Source organism: Ooceraea biroi, chromosome 2 (genome assembly GCF_003672135.1).
Source record: "Ooceraea biroi isolate clonal line C1 chromosome 2, Obir_v5.4, whole genome shotgun sequence".
Classification (NCBI taxonomy): Eukaryota; Metazoa; Arthropoda; class Insecta; order Hymenoptera; family Formicidae; genus Ooceraea; species Ooceraea biroi.
The window spans coordinates 17663183-17686688 of record NC_039507.1 but is presented as its reverse complement, the minus strand read 5'-3'; the positions used below and the strand labels follow the sequence as shown (position 1 = coordinate 17686688).

The 23506-nt window shown below is 33.4% G+C and overlaps 2 protein-coding genes and 1 long non-coding RNA gene across 15 annotated transcripts in view; 1 reads left to right on the top strand and 2 right to left on the bottom strand.

The window, feature by feature from the left end:
- LOC105279415 overlaps positions 1–23506 on the top strand; it is a 115457-nt gene that overhangs the window by 28021 nt on the left and 63930 nt on the right. The window contains exons 2-3 of one of the 8 annotated variants that reach the window (XR_003406197.1): positions 10478–10650; positions 19620–19792. The exons of 6 other annotated variants lie outside the window; for them this stretch is intronic. This is a non-coding gene — a long non-coding RNA (uncharacterized LOC105279415). Of the gene's footprint in view, positions 1–10477; positions 10651–19619; positions 19793–23506 lie in introns of those variants that run through there. One more of the 8 variants, XR_003406196.1, reaches the window with a different exon arrangement.
- Positions 1–23506, bottom strand: part of LOC109610890 (odorant receptor 24a-like) — a 57607-nt gene that overhangs the window by 18137 nt on the left and 15964 nt on the right. The window contains exons 2-9 of one of the 4 annotated variants that reach the window (XM_026967886.1): positions 9303–9422; positions 9044–9161; positions 8505–8769; positions 8251–8364; positions 8050–8140; positions 5058–5203; positions 4711–4843; positions 991–1184 (exon numbers count right to left, since the gene is read on the bottom strand). In XM_026967886.1, coding sequence (XP_026823687.1) covers positions 1131–1184; positions 4711–4843; positions 5058–5203; positions 8050–8140; positions 8251–8364; positions 8505–8769; positions 9044–9161; positions 9303–9422 — 1041 coding nt within the window. In that variant the 3' untranslated portion in view covers positions 991–1130. Of the gene's footprint in view, positions 1–990; positions 1185–4022; positions 4844–5057; positions 5204–8049; positions 8141–8250; positions 8365–8504; positions 8770–9043; positions 9162–9302; positions 9423–10031; positions 10454–23506 lie in introns of those variants that run through there. The other 3 variants (XM_026967888.1, XM_026967884.1, XM_026967885.1) reach the window with 3 other exon arrangements.
- On the bottom strand, positions 11453–19387 carry LOC105286200 (odorant receptor 13a). Of its 3 annotated transcripts, none has more exons than XM_026967891.1 (9): positions 19178–19387; positions 18455–18574; positions 18215–18332; positions 17682–17946; positions 17446–17562; positions 15973–16063; positions 12119–12264; positions 11890–11904; positions 11453–11645 (listed from the first exon to the last, which is right to left on the bottom strand). In XM_026967891.1, exons 1-9 carry the CDS (start codon positions 19310–19312, stop codon positions 11561–11563), a joined length of 1092 nt encoding a protein of 363 aa, XP_026823692.1. In that variant the 5' UTR covers positions 19313–19387; the 3' UTR covers positions 11453–11560. The 3 variants fall into 3 exon arrangements, with proteins under 3 accessions (XP_026823692.1, XP_011349269.2, XP_011349268.2); XM_011350967.3 differs by having other exon boundaries at positions 11772–11904; positions 19178–19385; XM_011350966.3 differs by having other exon boundaries at positions 11776–11904; positions 19178–19385.

The following is a 23506-nucleotide window of genomic DNA, read 5'->3' as shown; positions in this document are numbered from 1 at the left end:
TGTCGAAAATGCTGTTTTGGAAGTTGCATTTTTACGATGATATAAACACGACTGTTATTGCATCTATTGCTATAATGCTACTAAATGTCATGGATAATGTCAAGACTGTAAGAAAGAACAGTTATCGGAAACAGCTATTGGAACAAACTGACACTACAGCCATCTGTTGCAAAACCCTCAAAACTAAATCACACTCCTAATATATAACATATCATATATCATATCTACTTACTAACTTATTACTTATTAATAACTTATTACGTTTGAAACGAATGTTGAATTTCATCCTCAAATGATTTGGAAAACACTAGTCAGCATCTCGTTTTTTAATGTTTAATGTTCTTAATAGTTAATAATAATATGTGTTGTAACATATATTATTACACGTCAGTTTCGATATGATGTTAATTATATAACACATCATATATCATTATCTACAACTTATTCCATTTGAACGAATGTTGAATTGCATCCTCAAAGTTTTTAGAAAACAAGTATTTATTGTATTGCAACATATAGTCGGTTTTTTAATGTTTACTGTTTTTGATATTTAATATGTGGTAATATGTGGTATAACATATATTCGTTATTAAAACACTAAAAAAGCAGGAGAAATATACAATCTGTTTAATAAGAGAGTGTCTGGCGAAGCTTTTATATGGAAACCCTCTCGACCTTTTTTTGGTAAATTCCAATGGAAGCCGGTAAAGTTCTACGGAATCCCTTCTCTAACAATAAGATATTTTGTAGAAAAAGCTTCAATTATCGTTCGAGCTTTATGAAAGACAAATTTTGCCATGAATACCACATACGCATTGCGATTCTAAACTGTGTTTTGTGGCCATCATGATTCCTTAATCCAACCGTAAACGTTTGGACATAATAGAATAGAATAGAAATGAATAGAAGGAAACTAGATACACATTCAATCACTTTTAATTTTTGAGTTCATCTTAATGTGCATGCAGCGTAATGAAATTTAAACATATAATGGAAATATTTCATTCTCTTTATTCATTTTCTAACAATTTCAAACACTAGTTATTTCAGAAGGGAACTTTTAAGAACGGAAACCCATCTTCGAGGTTAATAGTTGGTTTTAACATAACAGTAGCTGATTTATAGTAATATCACTTTTGCATAGAATATATAACAGTAAAATACGATATTGATGTAGTTGAAAGCTGCAATAAAAATGTAATTTTAGTTTTTAGTATATACATATACTATGTATACTATATATACATATTGACACATATAATGTATATTATACAACCAAATAAAAATTAACTTATTAAAAAATGTCGTATATAAACCTATAAAAAATATGATATCGGAAAATGGCGCCAAGTAAAACTTTACCAGTCACAACTAACTAAATAAAAATTAATCTCTTAAAAAAATGTCATATATATATAAATAAAAAATAGTAATGCTAAAGAACTTGGCGCTGCTACATAAAACAATATTCACTAAGTAAATAACAATATTACATTAGTGAACACTGTCAATTAACGTATTTAAACATGAATTAGCATTGTCAGTTAACGTATTACTTAATAATGTAGCAGCGCCAAGTTCTTTAGCATTACTATTTTTTATTTATATATATATATATATATATATATATATGACATTTTTGTAAGAGATTAATTTGTATTTGGTTAGTTGTGACTGGTAAAGTTTTACTTGGCGTCATTTTCCGATATCATAATTTTTATAGGTTTATGTACGACATTTGTTTAATAAGTTAATTTTTACTTGGGTAATTTTATATATATATATATATGATATTTTTTTAAGAGATTAATTTTTATTTGGTTGGTTGCGACTGGTGCGTGTACTTGGCGCCTTTTTCCCCTTTTTGCAAAAAAGGTCATTTTTGGAGATATCATTAATTTTTTTATTATAATCGAATGTCAACACCCAGTATATTGTAATTAAGTATCGGAATACAAAAAGTTTAATTTATCATGTCAAATTTTTCTGGAATCACAAATACAAGTTTTTCGGGTTTTTCGGGTCAATTAAAATTGGACACCCTTTATATTATAATCGAAAGTCGACACTCAGTATATAATAATACAAAAAAGCGCCAAGTACACGTGCCCGAAGTTCTTTCAAAAAAGAATTTTTTATTCGGTTTAGCAGCGCCAAGTATTTTCAAAAAACACATTTGTATTGACATATTTATATATGTATATGTATTAAAATATTTATTCGTATCAATTCAAATATCTTATGAATGTACTTAAGATGGGCTTAAATAAGAATCAACAATGAATATCGGCCAAAGAGTAATAATAAAAAGTAATAGTTTCTGGTTTGCATAACTACCCATTGTAATTGGCGCAATTTGTTGATATCATTAGTTTTGTAGAGTTCTTTTTTGAAAGAACTTCGGGCGCGTAGAATTCTTTTTTGAAAGAACTTGGAGCTTCTTTGTACCTTTTATTAAAAAGGTAATTTTGTTATGATTTCACACATTTTGTAGTGTGAAGTATTCTTTTTTATACTATATGAGGATTTGCATAACACGAAACATTATCTGTATTTTGTAAACCATGTAAACCCCAAGCAATATTTTGCCGTGATATTTGATTTTGATAATTCTCTTGAAGCAACTACTTTTGACAATGCCCATGGAACATCTTTCACTTTGCGATAGCGTTCTTTTGTAACAATAATTTACAATGAGATTTTAAGGCATAAACCTTAAAATTTAGGCTCGATTGCACCTTTGTGTTTTTATAAAGGGCACATAAAAAAGAGACGAAGAGTGAATTAAGAGTGAATATTCTCAATTATAAGCTTTATAATAAATATTCTAAATATTTTACTATTTTAATTTTTTAATTATATCGATATCTTAACAAATGGCAAAGTTAGCTATTTTTTATTTAACCAAATGTTAATAACTTTAAAAGTTCAACTATAAACCAAACAACTAGAAACGATTCTGAAAAAGACAGCGCAAGCGGATTCGCGATATCTTAACAAATAGCAAAGGTAGCTATTTTTTATTTAAACAAATGTTAATTAATACCTTTTGAACAGTTCAACTATAAACAAAACGAAACTACAAACGATTGTCAAAAAGTCAGCGCAATTAGATTCGCGATATCTCAATTCTAATGTAGAGCGTCTACATATGATCGTTATGTGTGAGTCACACGGATATACCAACAGCATATCCGCCGGTCGGTATAAACGGAGCTGCTGCCATCTCGACGAAAAAGAAAGGACTGTACATTTGATGACGATGACAACATTTCTTAAATGAAATTTTCCAATTTCAGACTTTGCATCGCCATATCTCCGCTCGTAGGGCACGTACAAGAAAAATAAAAACACTTTTATTATGTAATTCGACCCCAAGCTATCCATTGAGCTTACTTAGAAGTTCATCCGTTCAGCGGTTATTGAGATCTAATAATCTGAGTGTCTGCGAAAGCATCGCTTCGCGTAAAAGAGTCACGTTGCGGTCTCGCTGCGCGTATACTTGGCGCGAGACACTACCGTGTCTCTTGATTAATCATCGGAATAAATAAAGTTTAATTTGTCATGTCAAAGGTTTTTAGAATCACAAATACTAGAATGCGCACTGCCGTGCCGACACTAGAGACCCTAGAAGTAAGAAACTGGCCAAGGTTCTAGTTGGATAGAAAATGGCAGAAAATGGTATTATATATAGCTACACGCTACTGTCAGTTATCGCAAAAATACTTTATTTTTTGTAAACAAAAGTACCTTCCTTTTTTTTATTAAAATGAATATTCTTTTTACAAAATATTTGCCTTATGTTAAAAACGTAAGTTGTGATATTGTTAATTTTTTCATGAACAAAATGGAAGATATTGAATGTGAGACTTTAACAAATTGTCACAACTTATCCACGAAAATCAAATTGCGTTTTATTAAATTTAAGTTGCGCAAATGTCAATCAGTACGATCAAATAAACCTGTTTTTGCTAGTAAAACTATGGCCATGCATATTATTGTTAAATAAAGAGACTTTAAACTTACATTTCGTAATTTATTTATTCACATAATGGAGTGAACATTGCATGTTTATACATACCTCGCAAGCATTTTTATAATTATTTCCTAACAATTGAATGTATTTTAACTCTTATTTTTCATATTTCTATTTTTCAATAGTATTTACAACTATCATTACGTTTACACGAGCGATACTTCTGTAGTAAGCTTACATTTGCTCGTCATTGATTGGTTCCGCCATTATTATTCCGCCATTATGTATCCAGCCAATCAGAAATTGAAAACCTTGGCCAGTCTCTTACTTCTAGGGTCTCTATGCCGACACTGCCGTAAACGCCGTCTAGTGGTGAAAAGGTGAACTGTACATTTTCCGTGACCAAGATGACGATAAGAGAGTTTCTTAATAAAATATTTCACGATGTGGACTTTGCATCGTAATATCTCCCTTCACCGGGCATGTAGGAGAAAAATAAAAACACTTTCATTATATAATTCGAGTACGCAGAATCGATTGAGCCTATTCTTAACTCGATCGATCCACGCGTTATTAAGATCAGCAAATCTCGGCTAGTCTCAACTAGTCGGCTTGCGTAAAGATACACGGTCCGTCTCTCGCTGCCATTGCGCTGCGCGCGAACTTGGCGCGAGCACTACCGTGTCTCTTAATGTGTTAATACGTATATAGTATATATATGTATATAGGTTTACCGACGCAAAGGTTTCTAAAGATAGTGTATAAAGACCACCGAATTTCATGCCATAAGGCTTAGTTCCTCTTTGCACAAGAAAAAATATTAATCTTTGCACGCGTACAGGTTCAACGTACCATCGAATGTTATATCTGCGAAGTAATAGAAAAATAATAAAATGAATATTTGAAAATGATAATTTGAAATATCAAAAATGTAGATGATAAAAAACTTAAGATAGAAATACATATTTTATAGACGATTTGCAAATATTATATTTACAACATTACGTTGATTGTTATTCGCGTGTATGTTCGTATAAACTTAATATTTACAACTTTAGTATATTATAACAAAATATCTTACGCGGTTGAAAATATGTAATTATAGTGATCTGTAATTGCTTGACCCATGTAGTTGCTTGCAAATGAACATAGTAAAATGCCAATCGTAAAACCACAGTGTAATATTAATTCTTCCATCCTAAATACAAAACAAACAGCTTGAAAGATCTGAAATAATATGTTACACATTACACTTTTTTGTAATAGATATTATTCAAGAAATTATATATAAGTAGTTATGGCTTCCGGATAGATATCGCATTCCTTGACAGTTTGTGCCAACGTTTCGCAGACATGCAGTCCGCATCATCAGCGCTGAGTTCCGATCCTGAGCTTCCTTGGTTTGCGATAGTCCTTATATATCCACCTTATATACCTTATATTCCTCCCTATTTCTTCAGTTGGTGGAGGAGTGGAGGGCCAATCATGGTGTTTTTATTAATCAACTGATCAATTAAAAAACAGAGAGGACAGCGTACCAAATGGGATTTGCCTGATAACCTTTATCACGGTTCGTCAATTAGATTGTCAGGATGCTTGAAAATTTCTAAACCTTCACGATGTTTTCTGCAAAGTAGCCTTGCGTAGGACTCAATATCGTAGTGTTGTCGTACTGAACGGAATCTCCAGTCTCCATCCAGTGTTCGGCTACGGCTGACTGAAAGCAGTGACCGCAGTTGGCACATCGCTGGTGGTTTTTGATCCGTGTACTGATCTTCTCTGTTTCTCCAATGTACACTTTTCCGCAAGTGCATGGGATATTGTATACACCTGGGATTGCCACGGGAGATCTCCAATCCTTAGGGTTGGGTAAAGTCAAAACATCAGCAGGGAGATACCCATAGCACCTAAAAGCTTAAAAATGTATGAAGACATCCTAATTCTACCAGCGGACAAAGATAATATTACGATAGTAATGGACAAAGGAGATAATAAAAGTAAGGCATATCTTGAATTCCAACGTACAATCTTAGCTCCTTCACAAGGCTACTTCGCTAGCAAACATCGTGAAGATTTAAAAATTGTGAAACATACTGATAATCTGAACCGTGATAAAGGATATCAAGGTAAATCCCATTTGGCACGCTGCCCTTCCTGTTTTTTAAGTGATCAGCTAATCAATTAAAAACACCGTGATCGGCTGAAACCTTCTACTCCTCCTCACCAACTGAAGAAATAGAGAGGAAATGTGAGTATATAAGGACTATCGCAAACCAAGGGAGCCCAGATGATGAGAACTGCAATGTTTACGAAACGTCGGCACAGAACTGTCAAGCAAGGCGGTATCAATCAGGAAGTCATCACTACTGACGAATGTAAGAGCCGTGAAAGTCTCAAAGTCAGAATGCATATACAATTTATATATAAAATGTAAGAGATATGCACGTATACAAGGTGTCTCATAACTCTATTACCGCCGGTTAATGGCAAATGATTTGAACTTATCTGTGTCAAACAGTCCTGTACCATGTTGCGATTTTCGCAAATTCTCGTGCCTTGTAGCATGCGATGGGAATGGAGTGGGAATGGTCTCGCAAATCGTCGCACTGTCTGACAATACTGCCTTCATCGCGCCTCACTGTCCTCTTACCGACAGCCTCGCTGGAGCCGCGTCCTCATACGTTAACATCATTATCGTTAATAACTCGGTTATTCTTGCGAAAATCGCAAAATGATACAGGACGTTTCGACTGAGCTAAGTCCAAACTATACGCCATTAACCGGCAGTAAGGGAATTCTGAGAAATCCTGTGTGTTTATATATATATATACGCATATCTCTTAAATTAATTGTCAATTAGCAAAATGTGCAAAATATTGTTACTAATTCCCCTAATAATATGGTTTCAACATAAACACAATTATTTTTATGTCATTCTACTTACGAGGGTGGTCCAAAAAGTAATGAGACAAATGCTATTAAAAATACAAAACTGTATTTTTAATCTAAATTCACATGCGCCTTTCCAAATAGTCCCCAGTGAAAACAAATTTATTCAGTGCGTTATCTACTTTTAGAAGGCAAAATCTAGGCCATTTTCAAAAAGCTGTTAGCATTGCCTTCATTGCTCTTGCAACCTCTTTACCTCGCCAAATTTGCATCCTCTGAACTCCTTCTTGACTTTTGAGAACAATCAGAAGCCACACCCAAACCTAGAAGCTGTACGGAAATTATATTAATCTTCTTATCGTTAAAAAATTGTCACACAGATTGCGCGACATGGGACCGCGCATTGTCGTAGTGCAATATAATTTCTTCAATTGTATTATTCGGACGGTTTTTCTGAATTGGTTTCCAACTTTTACTTTAAAGGTGCTTTTTCATGCTGACGCTCAACGCTCATTTCTAGCGTCAAAACAGATCACGTGATCAAAATGGACCATTAGCCAGCGTTAATTTTGTTTACGTTATCTGTTTTGATGCTAAAACTGAGCGTCGAGCGTCAGCAACTTAAAACATCGATACATGCGTCAGTCTTCTCGTATGATTGCGCTGGCTATATTCATTATCACATCATTAATGATGGTGCTTGGACAACCCTTGTCTTCTGCGCTCTCACGACCGGCCAGAGACGCGGCATGTCAACGAAAACATGTTGCTCGTGATACACATTATTCGTTAAAAGCTTCATGTAACGTTGCATAAGTATCCGAAGCCGAATTTTTTAACAAAATTGAATCACATATCGTTGGCCAATAGTTTTCTCCATCATTGTTTTTCGGAAGCAAACAGCAAACCCTATTTATGTGATCGCTTTACGCACTAATGGTTACAAACTGAACCGATCGGACCCGAATTTTCAAAGTCGATAGAAGAGATGTTCAGGTACATGTAGGTATGCAGGTATCACTTTGCATTCTTTTAAGTCCTCGAGCAGGACCAGTCTCATTACTTTTTGGATCGCCTACGTATAATTGTCTGCAGCTCCAAATCCTGTCCTTTAAACGTCTTGTTGCAATGATGAATAAACAATTTAATAATTGTGAGATTTAGGTTTTTGCTGACATTCTTACTCCAAACAGATGAAGGCTCAAGCAAATTACAGCTAGCACTATTAGAAGAAACCATGTGTCCTCGAAGTTATATAGATAGAATTTAATAACCCTATGAAAAACATATAATGGTATATTTTATTGTAATATACATATCCTACACTTTTATGTGTGCGCGCGTGCGTGTGTGCGTATGCGCGCCTTGCGTGCAATAGAGCATACTTAAGAGTTGTGCGATGAATGTCCACTGCATGACTTATCTTCTTGTTAACCTGCCTCGTGTTCATCCGATTAGTTACTTCGTCACTAATCCGCATTGCCTGTTCGATACGGTAACTACAAATAAATTAAAAAATTGTTTTTATCAATTTATCGAAAAAAGGAAGATTTTATATGTAATCACAATGCTCCATTCTGTTTTACTATTGTTATTAAATTACTATTACAGTTATATTAAATTACTTTCTCTCTCTTACCTGGCAATGTTAAATAATCCACAAAAAAATATAAAATAACCCAGCATAACTGTTTGTGTTGCTAATATTGTACCTCCAGCTATGTACTGGACTGCGTACAGATGCAGCAAAATAAAATAAAAATATTTTTCTTCATCGACAAAATATTCAGTCCTGATATATATGTTGCGATATGGCTCGGATTCATTTACGAGGAAAAAGATGCCGAAAATTCGCGGCAAAATTGGCAAAAGAGTTACGATGAAGAAAAAGCACATTACGAACACTGAAGATGGTTTAAAAACATATGTAGTGATCAAATAAATCTATCCTCCTTTATAGTATATCGAAATATATCATAAATATATGTTTCAAATTTTTGATGTTTATTATCTTCTTATTTTTGTCTGACTTTTTCATTTTTCTGTAATAATTTCGTACGTTGCTAATAATACCCACCCTTCTGTCTAACTTACTTTCATGTTCGCACACTTGTTGTATAATATTTTATATTAAAAAGCGCGCTAAAACATAATAAATAATAATTGATATATTCTTACATGTCATTCCAATTGTAGCACATTTTGCAATGTATCCGTATCTGTTTATTATGGCAATTTCTTTTTCGTCCTTTAAGTTACTGCAGATGTACTGAAGATTGTTCAATATGCGCTTCACCTATCATACCAATAATATCATTCTTTATTTCTCTGATAAATTTTTAATTATTAATTTTAAATTATAAAAAGTGTAGTGTATGAAATCTGATTTATATAACACGTTTATGTTTAGAAGCACACTGTACAAAACTCAACTTACACCATGCGTGTTGATCCAAACAGAATTATAAAGTATTGTGCATATAAGAATTACAATTGATATAGAGAGAATTTCAACAATAAAGTCAATAGTCCATTCTGTAGTTAGAAATGTTGTAAGCTATAATTAAGTTAGGTATTTAAAAAATTAGGAAATTATACTCTTATATAATTAGCATAAAATGCAAATGTTGCTTGGATATCATTAAATATACCGTAATGTATCCATTGCTGTAATGTGTTATTGATAATTTAACTCTTTTTGGTTATTGCGAATACTAATAATTTTAATCAAACATCTTTATACCGCCGTAATAAATTTTGACAGACTTCAACAGAAACAGTTTCTAAAGAAGCTAAGTTTCTAAGAGAAAGAAGCAAGATGATGCTAATTATGAAGGTGAGGCGGATTTTGCCAATTATTTACTCTTTTCTTAAAAAAGCTTATTCTTAATATTGTGAATTTAAGTACATTACTATTATTAGTAATTACAAATAAAAAATTACTAATTATGGCAATCATAAGTTAATACAAAGGCATGAAAAATTTTTTCTGTTCATAGTAGTGTTATCAAATAATTTTAAATCTTGCATGAAACTGAAGAGATATTTAGTATCTAACATAATACTATATGTAATAAAAGTAGGAAAAGAATAATAATTATAAAAATATGAACAACTATATTGTATATTTTATGTATAAAAAATACGCCTATATATATTTGCATACCTGAAATATAATAAAGCTAATCAAAGTAATAGAAAACACAGAACACTGAAGTTGGACAAGCATTGTTCGATGGTAAGGCCATAAGCCAACTGCGACCAAAATAATTCGATGAATGTAAAGAAACTGAGTATCCATACACGTCACTCTTGTTCAAGCTTCCACACGCATTTGGGAGAAATATATTGAGATAAAGGAATTTCATCTATTATTTCTTTCTGCGAATAAAGAATATTATTTATTATGTGCAATTCCCTAATTTAATAAAATTATAATATGATTACCATAATAACATTAATATAGCGACGAAAGTAACATAAAGTATCAAGATGTAATGTAAGGTGCTATAGAAATAATTTGCTCGCAATTTGCGAGGGAGAGAAAAGTGGGCGATTAACCGATCGATTTGGCGCCGTAACGGAAGTACAAAGGAATTTTATTTCTCACAGAAAAATAATCATTGCATGATGTCTTGACCGAAGTTCGCGCAAGCGCAATTGATTTTTCCAAGCAGTACGTCTTCGCGTTCTTCATTATAGTCTGTGCATTCGTAGCGTACACATGTTTCTTCAAAGGAGCGCTTCCTGGGTGATCGTACGTATACGTCAAGTTTGATAAAATGGTAATTATATAACATATCATATATCATATCTACTTACTAACTTATTACTTATTAATAACTTATTACGTTTGAAACGAATGTTGAATTTCATCCTCAAATGATTTGGAAAACACTAGTCAGCATCTCGTTTTTTAATGTTTAATGTTCTTAATAGTTAATAATAATATGTGTTGTAACATATATTATTACACGTCAGGTTCGATATGATATTAATTATATAACATATCATATATCATTATCTACAACTTATTCCATTTGAACGAATGTTGAATTGCATCCTCAAAGTTTTTGGAGAACCGTATTTATTGAATTGCAACATACAGTCGGTTTTTTAATGTTTACTGTTTTTGATATGTAATATGTGATAATATGTGGTTGTTTAACATATAATCGTTATTAAAACACTAAAAAAGCAGGAGGAATATACATCGGTTTGATAAGAGTGTGTCTGGCGAAACTTTTATATGGAAACCTTCTAGATCTTTTATTGAGAAATTCCAATGGGAGCCGATAAAGTCCTACGCAACCCCTTCTCTAAGACATTTTGTAGAGAAAGCTTCAATTAGCGTTTAAGCTTTATGAAAGACAAATTTTGCCGCATACGCATTGCGATTCGAAACTGTGTTTCGTGGCCCTCATGATTCCTTAATCCAACCGTAAACGTTTGGACATAATAGAATAGAATAGAAGAAATATGTGAATAGCATAAAAGTGAATGGAAGGAAACTAGATATACATTCAATCACTTTTAATTTTTGAGTTCATCTTTATGTGCATGCAGCGTAATGAAATTTAAAAATAATAGAGATATTTCATTCTCTTTATTCATTTTCTGACAATTTCAAGCACTAGTTATTTCAGAGTGGATCTTTTAAAAACGGAAACCCATCTTCGAGGTTAATAGTTGGTTTTAACATAACAGTAGCTGATTTATAGTAATATCACTTTTGCATAGAATATATAACAGTAAAATACGATATTGATGCAGTTGAAAGCTGCAATAAAAATGTAATTTTAGTTTTCAGTATATACATATGCTGTGTATACTGTATATACATATTGACACATATAATGTATATTATATGTGTCACTACGTATATAGTATATATATATAGTTTTACCGACGCAAAGTTTTCTAAAGATAGGGTGTAAAGACCACCGAATTTCATGCCATAAGGCTTAGTTCCTCTTTGCAAAAGAAAAACTATTAATCTTTGCACGCGTACAGGTTCGACGTACCATCGAACGTTATATCTGCGAAGTAATAGGTAAATAATAAAATGAATATTTGGATATGATAATTTGAAAGATCAAACATGTTGATGATAAACAACTTAAGATAGAAATACATATTTTACATACGATTTGCAAATATTATATTTACAACATTACGTTGATTGTTATTCACGTGTATGTTCGTATAAAATTAATATTTACAACTTTAGTATATTATAACAAAATATCTTACGCGGTTGAAAATATGTAATTATAATGATCTGTAATTGCTTGACCCATGTAGTTGCCTGCAAATGAACATATTAAAATGCCAATCGTAAAACCAAAGTGTAATACAAATTCTTCCATCCTAAATACAAAACAAACAGCTTGAAAGATCTGAAATAACATGTTACACATTACACTTTTTTGTAATAGATATTATTAAAGAAGTTATATAAGTAGTTATGGCTTCCGGATAAATATCTCATTCCTTGACAGTTTGTGCCAACGTTTCGCAGACATGCAGTCCGCATCATCAGCGCTGAGTTCCGATCCTGAGCTTCCTTGGTTTGCGATAGTCCTTATATATCCACCTTATATACCTTATATTCCTCCCTATTTCTTCAGTCGGTGGAGGAGTGGAGGGCCAATCATGGTGTTTTTATTAATCAACTGATCAATTAAAAAACAGAGAGGACAGCGTACCAAATGGGATTTGCCTGATAACCTTTATCACGGTTCGTCAATTAGATTGTCAGGATGCTTGAAAATTTCTAAACCTTCACGATGTTTTCTGCAAAGTAGCCTTGCGTAGGACTCAATATCGTAGTGTTGTCGTACTGAACGGAATCTCCAGTCTCCATCCAGTGTTCGGCTACGGCTGACTGAAAGCAGTGACCGCAGTTGGCACATCGCTGGTGGTTTTTGATTCGTGTACTGATCTTCTTCTCTGTTTCTCCAATGTACACTTTTCCGCAAGTGCATGAGATATTGTATACACCTGGGATTGCCACGGGAGATCTCCAATCCTTAGGGTTGGGTAAAGTCAAAACATCAGCAGGGAGATATCCATAGCACCTAAAAGCTTAAAAATGTATGAAGACATCCTAATTCTACCAGCGGACAAAGATAATATTACGATAGTAATGGACAAAGGAGATAATAAAAGTAAGGCATATCTTGAATTCCAACGTACAATCTTAGCTCCTTCACAAGGCTACTTCGCTAGCTAACATCGTGAAGATTTAAAAATTGTGAAACATACTGATAATCTGAACTGTGATAAAGGATATCAAGGTAAATCCCATTTGGCACGCTGCCCTTCCTGTTTTTTAAGTGATCAGCTAATCAATCAAAAACACCATGATCGGCTGAAACCTTCTACTCCTCCTCACCAACTGAAGAAATAGAGAGGAAATGTGAGTATATAAGGACTATCACAAACCAAGGGAGCCCAGATGATGCGAACTGTAATGATTACGACACGTCGGCACAGAACTGTCAAGCAAGGCGGTATCAATCAGGAAGTCATCACTACTGACGAATGTAAGAGCCGTGAAAGTCTCAAAGTCAGAATGCATATACAATTTATATATAAAATGTAAGAGATATGCACGTATACAAGGTGTCTCATAACTCTATTACCGCCGGTTAATGGCAAATGATTTGAACTTATCTGTGTCAAACAGTCCTGTACCATGTTGCGATTTTCGCAAATTCTCGTGCCTTGTAGCATGCGATGAGAATGGAGTGGGAATGGTCTCGCAAATCGTCGCACTGTCTGACAATACTGCCTTCATCGCGCCTCACTGTCCTCTTACCGACAGCCTCGCTGGAGCCGAGCCCTCATACGTTAACATCATTATCGTTAATAACTCGGTTATTCTTGCGAAAATCGCAAAATGATACAGGACGTTTCGACTGAGCTAAGTCCAAACTATACGCCATTAACCGGCAGTAAGGGAATTCTGAGACATCCTGTGTGTATATACAGGATGTCCCAGAATTCGCGGATACGGAATGCACAGTATGATTGTCTGTACCAATAGAAACAAGTTTTTCCTCTGGTAAAATTACGTCTGAACACTACTTTTTAAACAATAGCAATTTTAAGCTAAGCAATGAGCGCTCTGGGTTACGCGTGAATCAGGAGTGGCACGCGCACGGTGTTCATGGCGCATGAGAGCGTCTACGCTATTTTACTATTTCACGAAAGATTTTGTAAGAACAATGTATGAAATCTAAATATCGCTATTTTGATTATAACTTACGTAATAAGAGAACATTTTTTAATCAATATCATTGAAGTAAAGACTGAAAGTAAAATAAATAAATTAGATAACATTTTAGTGAATAATTTTGTGAATAATTGTTTTAACGTTTTAAAAATGTTTGTGGCCCTGAAAAGGGCCGATTACATATTTTAGAGCTTATGCTCGAAATGCAGGCCTTCCATTTGTATACACATATTTGCTCTGCGGATAAGATTTTGTGTATACAAATGGAAGGCCTGCATTTCGAGCATATGCTCTAAAATATGTAATCGGCCCTTTTCAGGGCCACAAACAGTTTTAAAACGTTAGAACAATTATTCACAAAATTATTCACTAAAATGTTATCTAATTTATTTATTTTACTTTCAGTCCTTACTTCAATGATATTGATTAAAAAATGTTCTCTTATTACGTAAGTTATAATCAAAATAGCGATATTTAGATTTCATACATTGTTCTTACAAAATCTTTCGTGAAATAGTAAAATAGCGTAGACGCTCTCATGCGCCATGAACACCGTGCGCGTGCCGCTCCTGATTCACGCGTAACCCAGAGCGCTCATTGCTTAGCTTAAAATTGCTATTGTTTAAAAAGTAGTGTTCAGACGTAATTTTGCCAGAGGAAAAACTTGTTTCTATTGGTACAGACAATCATACTGTGCATTCCGTATCCGCGAATTCTGAGACACCCTGTATATACGCATATCTCTTAAATTAAATGTCAATTAGCAAAATGTGCAAAATATTACTCATATGGAATATCTTATATTGTTACTAATTCTACTAATAATATGGTTCCAACATATACACAATTAATTTTATGTCATACTACTTACGAGGATGGTCCAAAAAGTAATGAGACAAATGCTATAAAAAGTACAAAACTGTTTTTTAAATCTAAATTCACATGGGCCTTTTCCAAATAGTTCCCAGTGAAAACAACTTTATTCAGTGCGTTATCTACTTTTAGAAGACAAAATTTAGGCCATTTGTAAAAAGCTGTTAGCACTGTGTCTTCATTATTTTTGCAACTTCTTCATCCTCGCCAAATTTTCGTCCTTTGAACTTCTTCTTGACTTTTGGGAACAACCAGAAGCCACACCCAAACCTAGGGGCTGTACGGAAGGAGAGAAATTATATTAATCTTCTTATTCTTAAAAAATTGTCACACAGATTGCGCGACATGGGATTGCGCATTGTCGTAGTGCAATAGAATTTCTTCACTTGTTTTATTCGGACGGTTTTTCTGAATTGGTTTACAACGTTTACTTTAATACATCGATACGTGCGTCAGTCTTCTCGTGTGATTGCGCTGGCTATATTCATTATTATATCATTAATGATGGTGCTTGGACAACCCTTGTCTTCTGCGCTCTCACGACCGGCCAGAGACGCGGCATGTCAACGAAAACATGTTGCTCGTGATACACATTATTCGTTAAAAGCTTCATGTAACGTTGCATAAGTATCCGAAGCCGAATTTTTTAACAAAATTGAATCACATATCGTTGGCCAATAGTTTTCTCCATCATTGTTTTTCGGAAGCAAACAGCAAACCCTATTTATGTGATCGCTTTACGCACTAATGGTTACAAACTGAACCGATCGGACCCGAATTTTCAAAGTCGATAGAAGAGATGTTCAGGTACATGTAGGTATGCAGGTATCACTTTGCATTCTTTTAAGTCCTCGAGCAGGACCAGTCTCATTACTTTTTGGATCGCCTACGTATAATTTTCTGCAGCTCCAAATCTTGTCCTCTAACCTCTTGATACAGTGATAAATAAAAAATTTAATAAATGTGAGATTTAGTTTTTTGACGAAATTCTTACTCCAAACAGATGAAGGCTCAAGCAAATTACAATAAGCACTATTAGAAGAAAGCATGTTTCCTCGAAGTTATATAGATAGAATTCAAGAATGCTATGGAAAACATATAAATGTTTTATTTTATATGTAATATATTAGGTTGTTCATTAAGTTCTGCGGTTTTCTTGAAAGATAGCGTTTGTCCATTGAAAAGGATAGCATACATCGCCTGAACCGCGGATTGCCGAATACTCCGTGACAGGTTAGACAACGCTTGCCATTTCGCCAGAGTCTTTGTTGTGTTTTGACGTGTTGTGTGTACGCGCTATTCATTGAAAATGGAGGATCAAAAGGTGCATTTTCGGCACATTTTGCTATTTTTCTTCCGCAAAGGAGTAAAAGCGACGGACGCACAACGTGAGATATGTGGCGTGTACGGGGACTCGGCCATAAGCGCTGACACTTGTCAGCGTTGGTTTGCGCGCTTTCGTTCCGGAGATGTGAACGTCTCCGATGCTGCTCGCTCCGGTCGTCCATCCACCACTGACGACGACCAAATCGTGGCCGCAATCAAAGCAGACCGACACCTGACGACGCGAGAGATCGCGGAGCGCTTCGACATCGCCCATACAACGGTTGCGCAGCGATTAAAACGGCTTGGGATGTCGAAAAAAGCAGATGTTTGGGTCCCTCACGAGCTCACCGAAAAGAACATTTTGGACCGCGTCATGATCTGTGAATCCCTGCTGAAATGGAACTCGCTGGAGGCCTTTCTCAAACGGGTGGTCACGGGAGATGAAAAATGGGTGGTATATAACAACATTCGACACAAGCGGTCATGGTGCGGTCCGGGTGAGTCGTCACAATCGGTTGCCAAAGCGGATTTGCATCCGAAGAAAGTGATGCTGAGTGTGTGGTGGGATTGGCGAGGCGTCCTGTACTTCGAGCTGCTTCCGCGCGGTCAGACCATCGACGCCGAGAAGCATTGCGCTCAGTTAGAAAAATTGAAGCAGGCAGTGGCGGAGAAGCGGCCGGAATTGGCGAACAGGAAGGGCGTTGTCTTCCACCACGACAACGCCAAACCACACACTGCTTTGGTGACCAAGAAGAAGTTGAAGTGCTTTGGCTGGGAAGTCATGCAGCACCCACCGTACTCCCCAGACCTTGCGCCGTCGGATTACCATCTGTTCCGGTCACTCCAAAACAATCTCGACGGGCAGCGCTTTAATTCAGTGGACGATATTCAAACGTACTTGAAGGACTTTTTCGCGCAGAAGTCGCGCGACTTCTACAAACGCGGCATTATGTCCCTTCCAGAACGTTGGCAGAAGGTAGTCGATCAAGATGGACAATACATTCTAGATTGAATAAATGTGTAAGTACAATAGATTTATGTTTTAATTTAGGGCAAAAAAACCGCAGAACTTAATGAACAACCTAATACATATCCTACAATTGTGTGTGTGTCCGCGCGCGCGCTATGGAATAGAACATACTTAAGAGTTATGCGATGAATGTCCACTGCATGACTTATCTTCTTGTCAACCTGCCTCTTGTTCGTCCGATTAGTTACTTCGTCACTATTTATCCGCATTGCCTGTTCGATACGGTAACTACAAATAAATTACATATATTTTTTTTCCTAAAATTGTTCTCGAAAATAAAGAAGATTTTATATGTAATGCTCCATTCTGTTCACTTTTACTGTTTTAAATTATTTTCTCACTCTTACCTGGCAATGTTAAATAATCCACAACAATATGTAAAGTAACCTGTCACAACTGTTCCTGCGACTAATATTGTACCTGCAGCAATGTAGAGGACTGCGTACAGATGCAGCAAAATAAAATAAAAATATTTTTCTTCATCGACAAAATATTCAGTCCTGATATATATGTTGCGATATGGCTCGGATTCATTTACGAGGAAAAAGATGCCGAAAATCCGCGGCAGAATTGGCAAAAGAGTTAAGATGAAGAAAAAGCACATCATGAACACTGAAGATGGTTTAAAAACATATGCAGTGATCAAATAAATCTATCCTGCTTTATATATCGAAATATAGCATAAGTATATCTTTCAAATGTTTGATATTTATTATCTTCTTATTTTTGTTCGACTTTTTCATTTTGCTGTAAGATGTTGCTAATAATACCCACTCTTCTTTGTTACTTACTTTCATGTTCGCACACTTGTGGTATAATATTTTATATTAAAAAGAGTGCGCTAAGACATAATAATAAATAATAATTAATATATTCTTACATGTTATTCCAATTGTAATACATTTTGCAATGTATCCGTATCTTTTTAATATGGCAATTTCGTTTTCGTCCTTTAAGTCACTGCAGATGTACTGCAGATTTTTCAATACACGCTTCACCTATCGTATCAATAATATTATTCTCTATTTCTTTGATAAATTTTAAATTATAAAAAGTATATGAAGTCTGATTTATATAACACATTTATATTTAGCGGCACACTGTAAAAAACTCAACTTACAACATGCGTGTTGATCCAAAAAGAATTATAAAGTATTGCGCACAAAACATTAAAAAGTGATATAGAGAGAATTTCAACAATAAAGTCAACAGTCCATTCTGTAGTTAGAAATGTTGTAAGCTATAATTAAGTTAAGGATTTAAAAAATTAGGAAATTATACTCTCATATAATTAGCATAAAATGCCAATCTTGCTTGGATATCATTAAATAAATCTTAATGTATCCATTGATTTAATTTGTTATTGATAATTTAACTTTTTTTGGTAATTGCGACTGCTAATATTTTTAAGCAAAGATATTTATAGCGCCGTAATAAATTTTAACAGACTTCACCAAAAACAGTTTCTAAAGACTAAGAAAAAGAAAGAAAATGATGCTAAGCATGAAGCATCATTGCAAATTTTGCCGATTATTTAATCTTTTCTTAAAAAAGCTTATTCTTAATATTGTCTATAATAATTGCATTACTATTATCACTAATTACATATAAAAAATTACTACGTATGGCAATCACAAGTTAATACAAAAGCATAACAAATTTATTCTGTTTATAGTAGTGTTATCAAATAATTTTAAATCTTGCATGAAACTGAAGAGATGTTTAGCATCTAACATAATAATATATGTAATAAAAGTAGGAAAAGAATAATAATTATAAAAATATGAACAACTATATTTTATATTTTATGTATAAAACAATACGCTTATATATATTTACATACCTGAAATATAATAAAGCTAATCAAAGTAATAGAAAACACAGAACACTGAAGATGGACAAGCATTGTTCGATGGTAAGGCCATAAGCCAACTGCGACCAGAGTAATTCGATGAATGTAAAGAAACTGAGTATCCATATCATATAGATCAGTCTTGTTCGAGCTTCCACATGCTTTTGGGAGTGATATATTGCGATAAAGCGTTTTTATCTATTTCCTTCTTTGAATAAAGAATATTTTGTAATATTTTTCTTCTACCGTATTTTCCAATGTAAAATTCTAAATTTAACATAACATACCGAAGAAAGTAATATAAAATATCAAGATGTAATGTAAGGTGCTATAGAAATAATTTGCTCGCAATTTGCGAGGGAGAGAAAAGTGGGCGATTAACCGATCGATTTGGCGCCGTAACGGAAGTACAAAGGAATTTTATTTCTCACAGAAAAATAATCATTGCATGATGTCTTGACCGAAGTTCGCGCAAGCGCAATTGATTTTTCCAAGCAGTACGTCTTCGCGTTCTTCATTATAGTCTGTGCATTCGTAGCGTACACATGTTTCTTCAAAGGAGCGCTTCCTGGGTGATCGTACGTATACGTCAAGTTTGATAAAATGGTAATTATATAACATATCATATATCATATCTACTTACTAACTTATTACTTATTAATAACTTATTACGTTTGAAACGAATGTTGAATTTCATCCTCAAATGATTTGGAAAACACTAGTCAGCATCTCGTTTTTTAATGTTTAATGTTCTTAATAGTTAATAATAATATGTGTTGTAACATATATTATTACACGTCAGTTTCGATATGATGTTAATTATATAACACATCATATATCATTATCTACAACTTATTCCATTTGAACGAATGTTGAATTGCATCCTCAAAGTTTTTAGAAAACAAGTATTTATTGTATTGCAACATATAGTCGGTTTTTTAATGTTTACTGTTTTTGATATTTAATATGTGGTAATATGTGGTATAACATATATTCGTTATTAAAACACTAAAAAAGCAGGAGAAATATACAATCTGTTTAATAAGAGAGTGTCTGGCGAAGCTTTTATGTGGAAACCCTCTCGACCTTTTTGTGGTAAATTCCAATGGAAGCCGGTAAAGTTCTACGGAATCCCTTCTCTCACAATAAGATATTTTGTAGAAAAAGCTTCAATTATCATTCGAGCTTTATGAAAGACAAATTTTGCCATGAATACCACATACGCATTGCGATTCTAAACTGTGTTTTGTGGCCATCATGATTCCTTAATCCAACCGTAAACGTTTGGACATAATAGAATAGAATAGAAATGAATAGAAGGAAACTAGATACACATTCAATCACTTTTAATTTTTGAGTTCATCTTAATGTGCATGCAGCGTAATGAAATTTAAACATATAATGGAAATATTTCATTCTCTTTATTCATTTTCTAACAATTTCAAGCACTAGTTATTTCAGAAGGGAACTTTTAAGAACGGAAACCCATCTTCGAGGTTAATAGTTGGTTTTAACATAACAGTAGCTGATTTATAGTAATATCACTTTTGCATAGAATATATAACAGTAAAATACGATATTGATGCAGTTGAAAGCTGCAATAAAAATGTAATTTTAGTTTTCAGTATATACATATACTATGTATACTATATATACATATTGACACATATAATGTATGTTATACAACCAAATAAAAATTAACTTATTAAAAAATGTCGTATATAAACCTATAAAAAATATGATATCGGAAAATGACGCCCAGTAAAACTTTACCAGTCACAACTAACTAAATAAAAATTAATCTCTTAAAAAAATGTCATATATATATAAATAAAAAATAGTAATGCTAAAGAACTTGGCGCTGCTACATAAAACAATATTCACTAAGTAAATAACAATATTACATTAGTGAACACTGTCAATTAACGTATTTAAACATGAATTAGCATTGTCAGTTAACGTATTACTTAATAATGTAGCAGCGCCAAGTTCTTTAGCATTACTATTTTTTATTTATATATATATATATATATATGACATTTTTGTAAGAGATTAATTTTTATTTGGTTAGTTGTGACTGGTAAAGTTTTACTTGGCGTCATTTTCCGATATCATATTTTTTATAGGTTTATGTACGACATTTGTTTAATAAGTTAATTTTTACTTGGGTAATTTTATATATATATATATACATTTGTTTAATAGATTAATTTTTATTTGGTTGGTTGCGACTGGCGCGTGTACTTGGCGCCTTTTTCCCCTTTTTTCAAAAAAGGTAATTTTTGGAGATATCATTTATTTTTTTATTATAATCGAATGTCAACACCCAGTATATTGTAATTAAGTATCGGAATACAAAAAGTTTAATTTATCATGTCAAATTTTTCTGGAATCACAAATACAAGTTTTTCGGGTTTTTCGGGTCAATTAAAATTGGACACCCTTTATATTATAATCGAAAGTCGACACTCAGTATATAATAATACAAAAAAGCGCCAAGTACACGTGCCCGAAGTTCTTTCAAAAAAGAACTCTACAAAACTAATGATATCAGCAAATTGCACCAACTACAATGGGTATTTATGCAAAACAGAAAATCTATTACTTTTTATTATTACTCTTTGGCCGATATTCATTGTTGATTCTTATTTAAGACCATCTTAAGTACATTCATAAGATATTTGAATTAATACGAATAAATATTTTAATACATATACATATATAAATACGTCAATACAAATGTGTTTTTTGAAAATACTTGGCGCTGCTAAACCGAATAAAAAATTCTCAAAAAATCGAACCAATATGTTAATTGCCTTATTCTCTTTCTTCCTCTCTTGTGAATGTGTGTGTGTGTGTGTGTGTATTTCGGCGATTGTGTTATGTAAATTAGGTGTATGTGTGTGTGTGCCCCTCTCTCGTGCGCGCGCGCGCGCGCGTGCGTGTGAGACATTAGAGTTAAGTATAGAATAAATGTAATTAACTACATTTGTACATTTCGGCAAGTTGTTGTGTAAATTATAGTCTAACCAAATTATTGTAATGTTTAGATTATTGAAATATTAAGAGAATTTTTTATTTGGTTTAGCAGCGCCAAGTATTTTCAAAAAACACATTTGTATTGACATATTTATATATGTATATGTATTAAAATATTTATTCGTATCAATTCAAATATCTTATGAATATACTTAAGATGGTCTTAAATAAGAATCAACAATGAATATCGGCCAAAGAGTAATAATAAAAAGTAATAGAGTTTCTGGTTTGCATAAATACCCATTGTAGTTGGCGCAATTTGTTGATATCATTAGTTTTGTAGAGTTCTTTTTTGAAAGAACTTCGGGCGCGTAGAATTCTTTTTTGAAAGAACTTCGGGTGTGTAGAATTCTTTTTTGAAAGAACTTGGAGCTTCTTTGTACCTTTTTTTAAAAAGGTAATTTTGTTATGATTTCATACATTTTGTAGTGTGAAGTATTCTTTTTTATACTATATGAGGATTTGCATAACACGAAACATTATCTGTATTTTGTAAACCATGTAAACCCCAAGCAATATTTTGCCGTGATATTTGATTTTGATAATTCTCTTGAAGCAACTACTTTTGACAATGCCCATGGAACATCTTTCACTTTGCGATAGCGTTCTTTTGTAACAATAATTTACAATGAGATTTTAAGGCATAAAACTTAAAATTTAGGCTCGATTGCACCTTTGTGTTTTTATAAAGGGCACATAAAAAAAGAGACGAAGAGTGAATTAAGAGTGAATATTCTCAATTATAAGCTTTATAATAAATATTCTAAATATTTTACTATTTTAATTTTTTAATTATATCGATATCTTAACAAATGGCAAAGTTAGCTATTTTTTATTTAACCAAATGTTAATAACTTTAAAAGTTCAACTATAAACCAAACAACTAGAAACGATTCTGAAAAAGACAGCGCAAGCGGATTCGCGATATCTTAACAAATAGCAAAGGTAGCTATTTTTCATTTAAACAAATGTTAATTAATACCTTTTGAACAGTTCAACTATAAACAAAACGAAACTACAAACGATTGTCAAAAAGTCAGCGCAATTAGATTCGCGATATCTCAATTCTAATGTAGAGCGTCTATATATGATCGTCATGGTGAGTCACACGGATATACCAACAGCATCTCCGCTGGTCGGTATAAACGGAGCTGCTGCCATCTCGACGAAAAAGAACGGACTGTACAGTTGATGACGATGACAACATTTCTTAAACGAAATTTTCCAATTTCAGACTTTGCATCGCCATATCTCCGCTCGTAGGGCACGTACAAGAAAAAT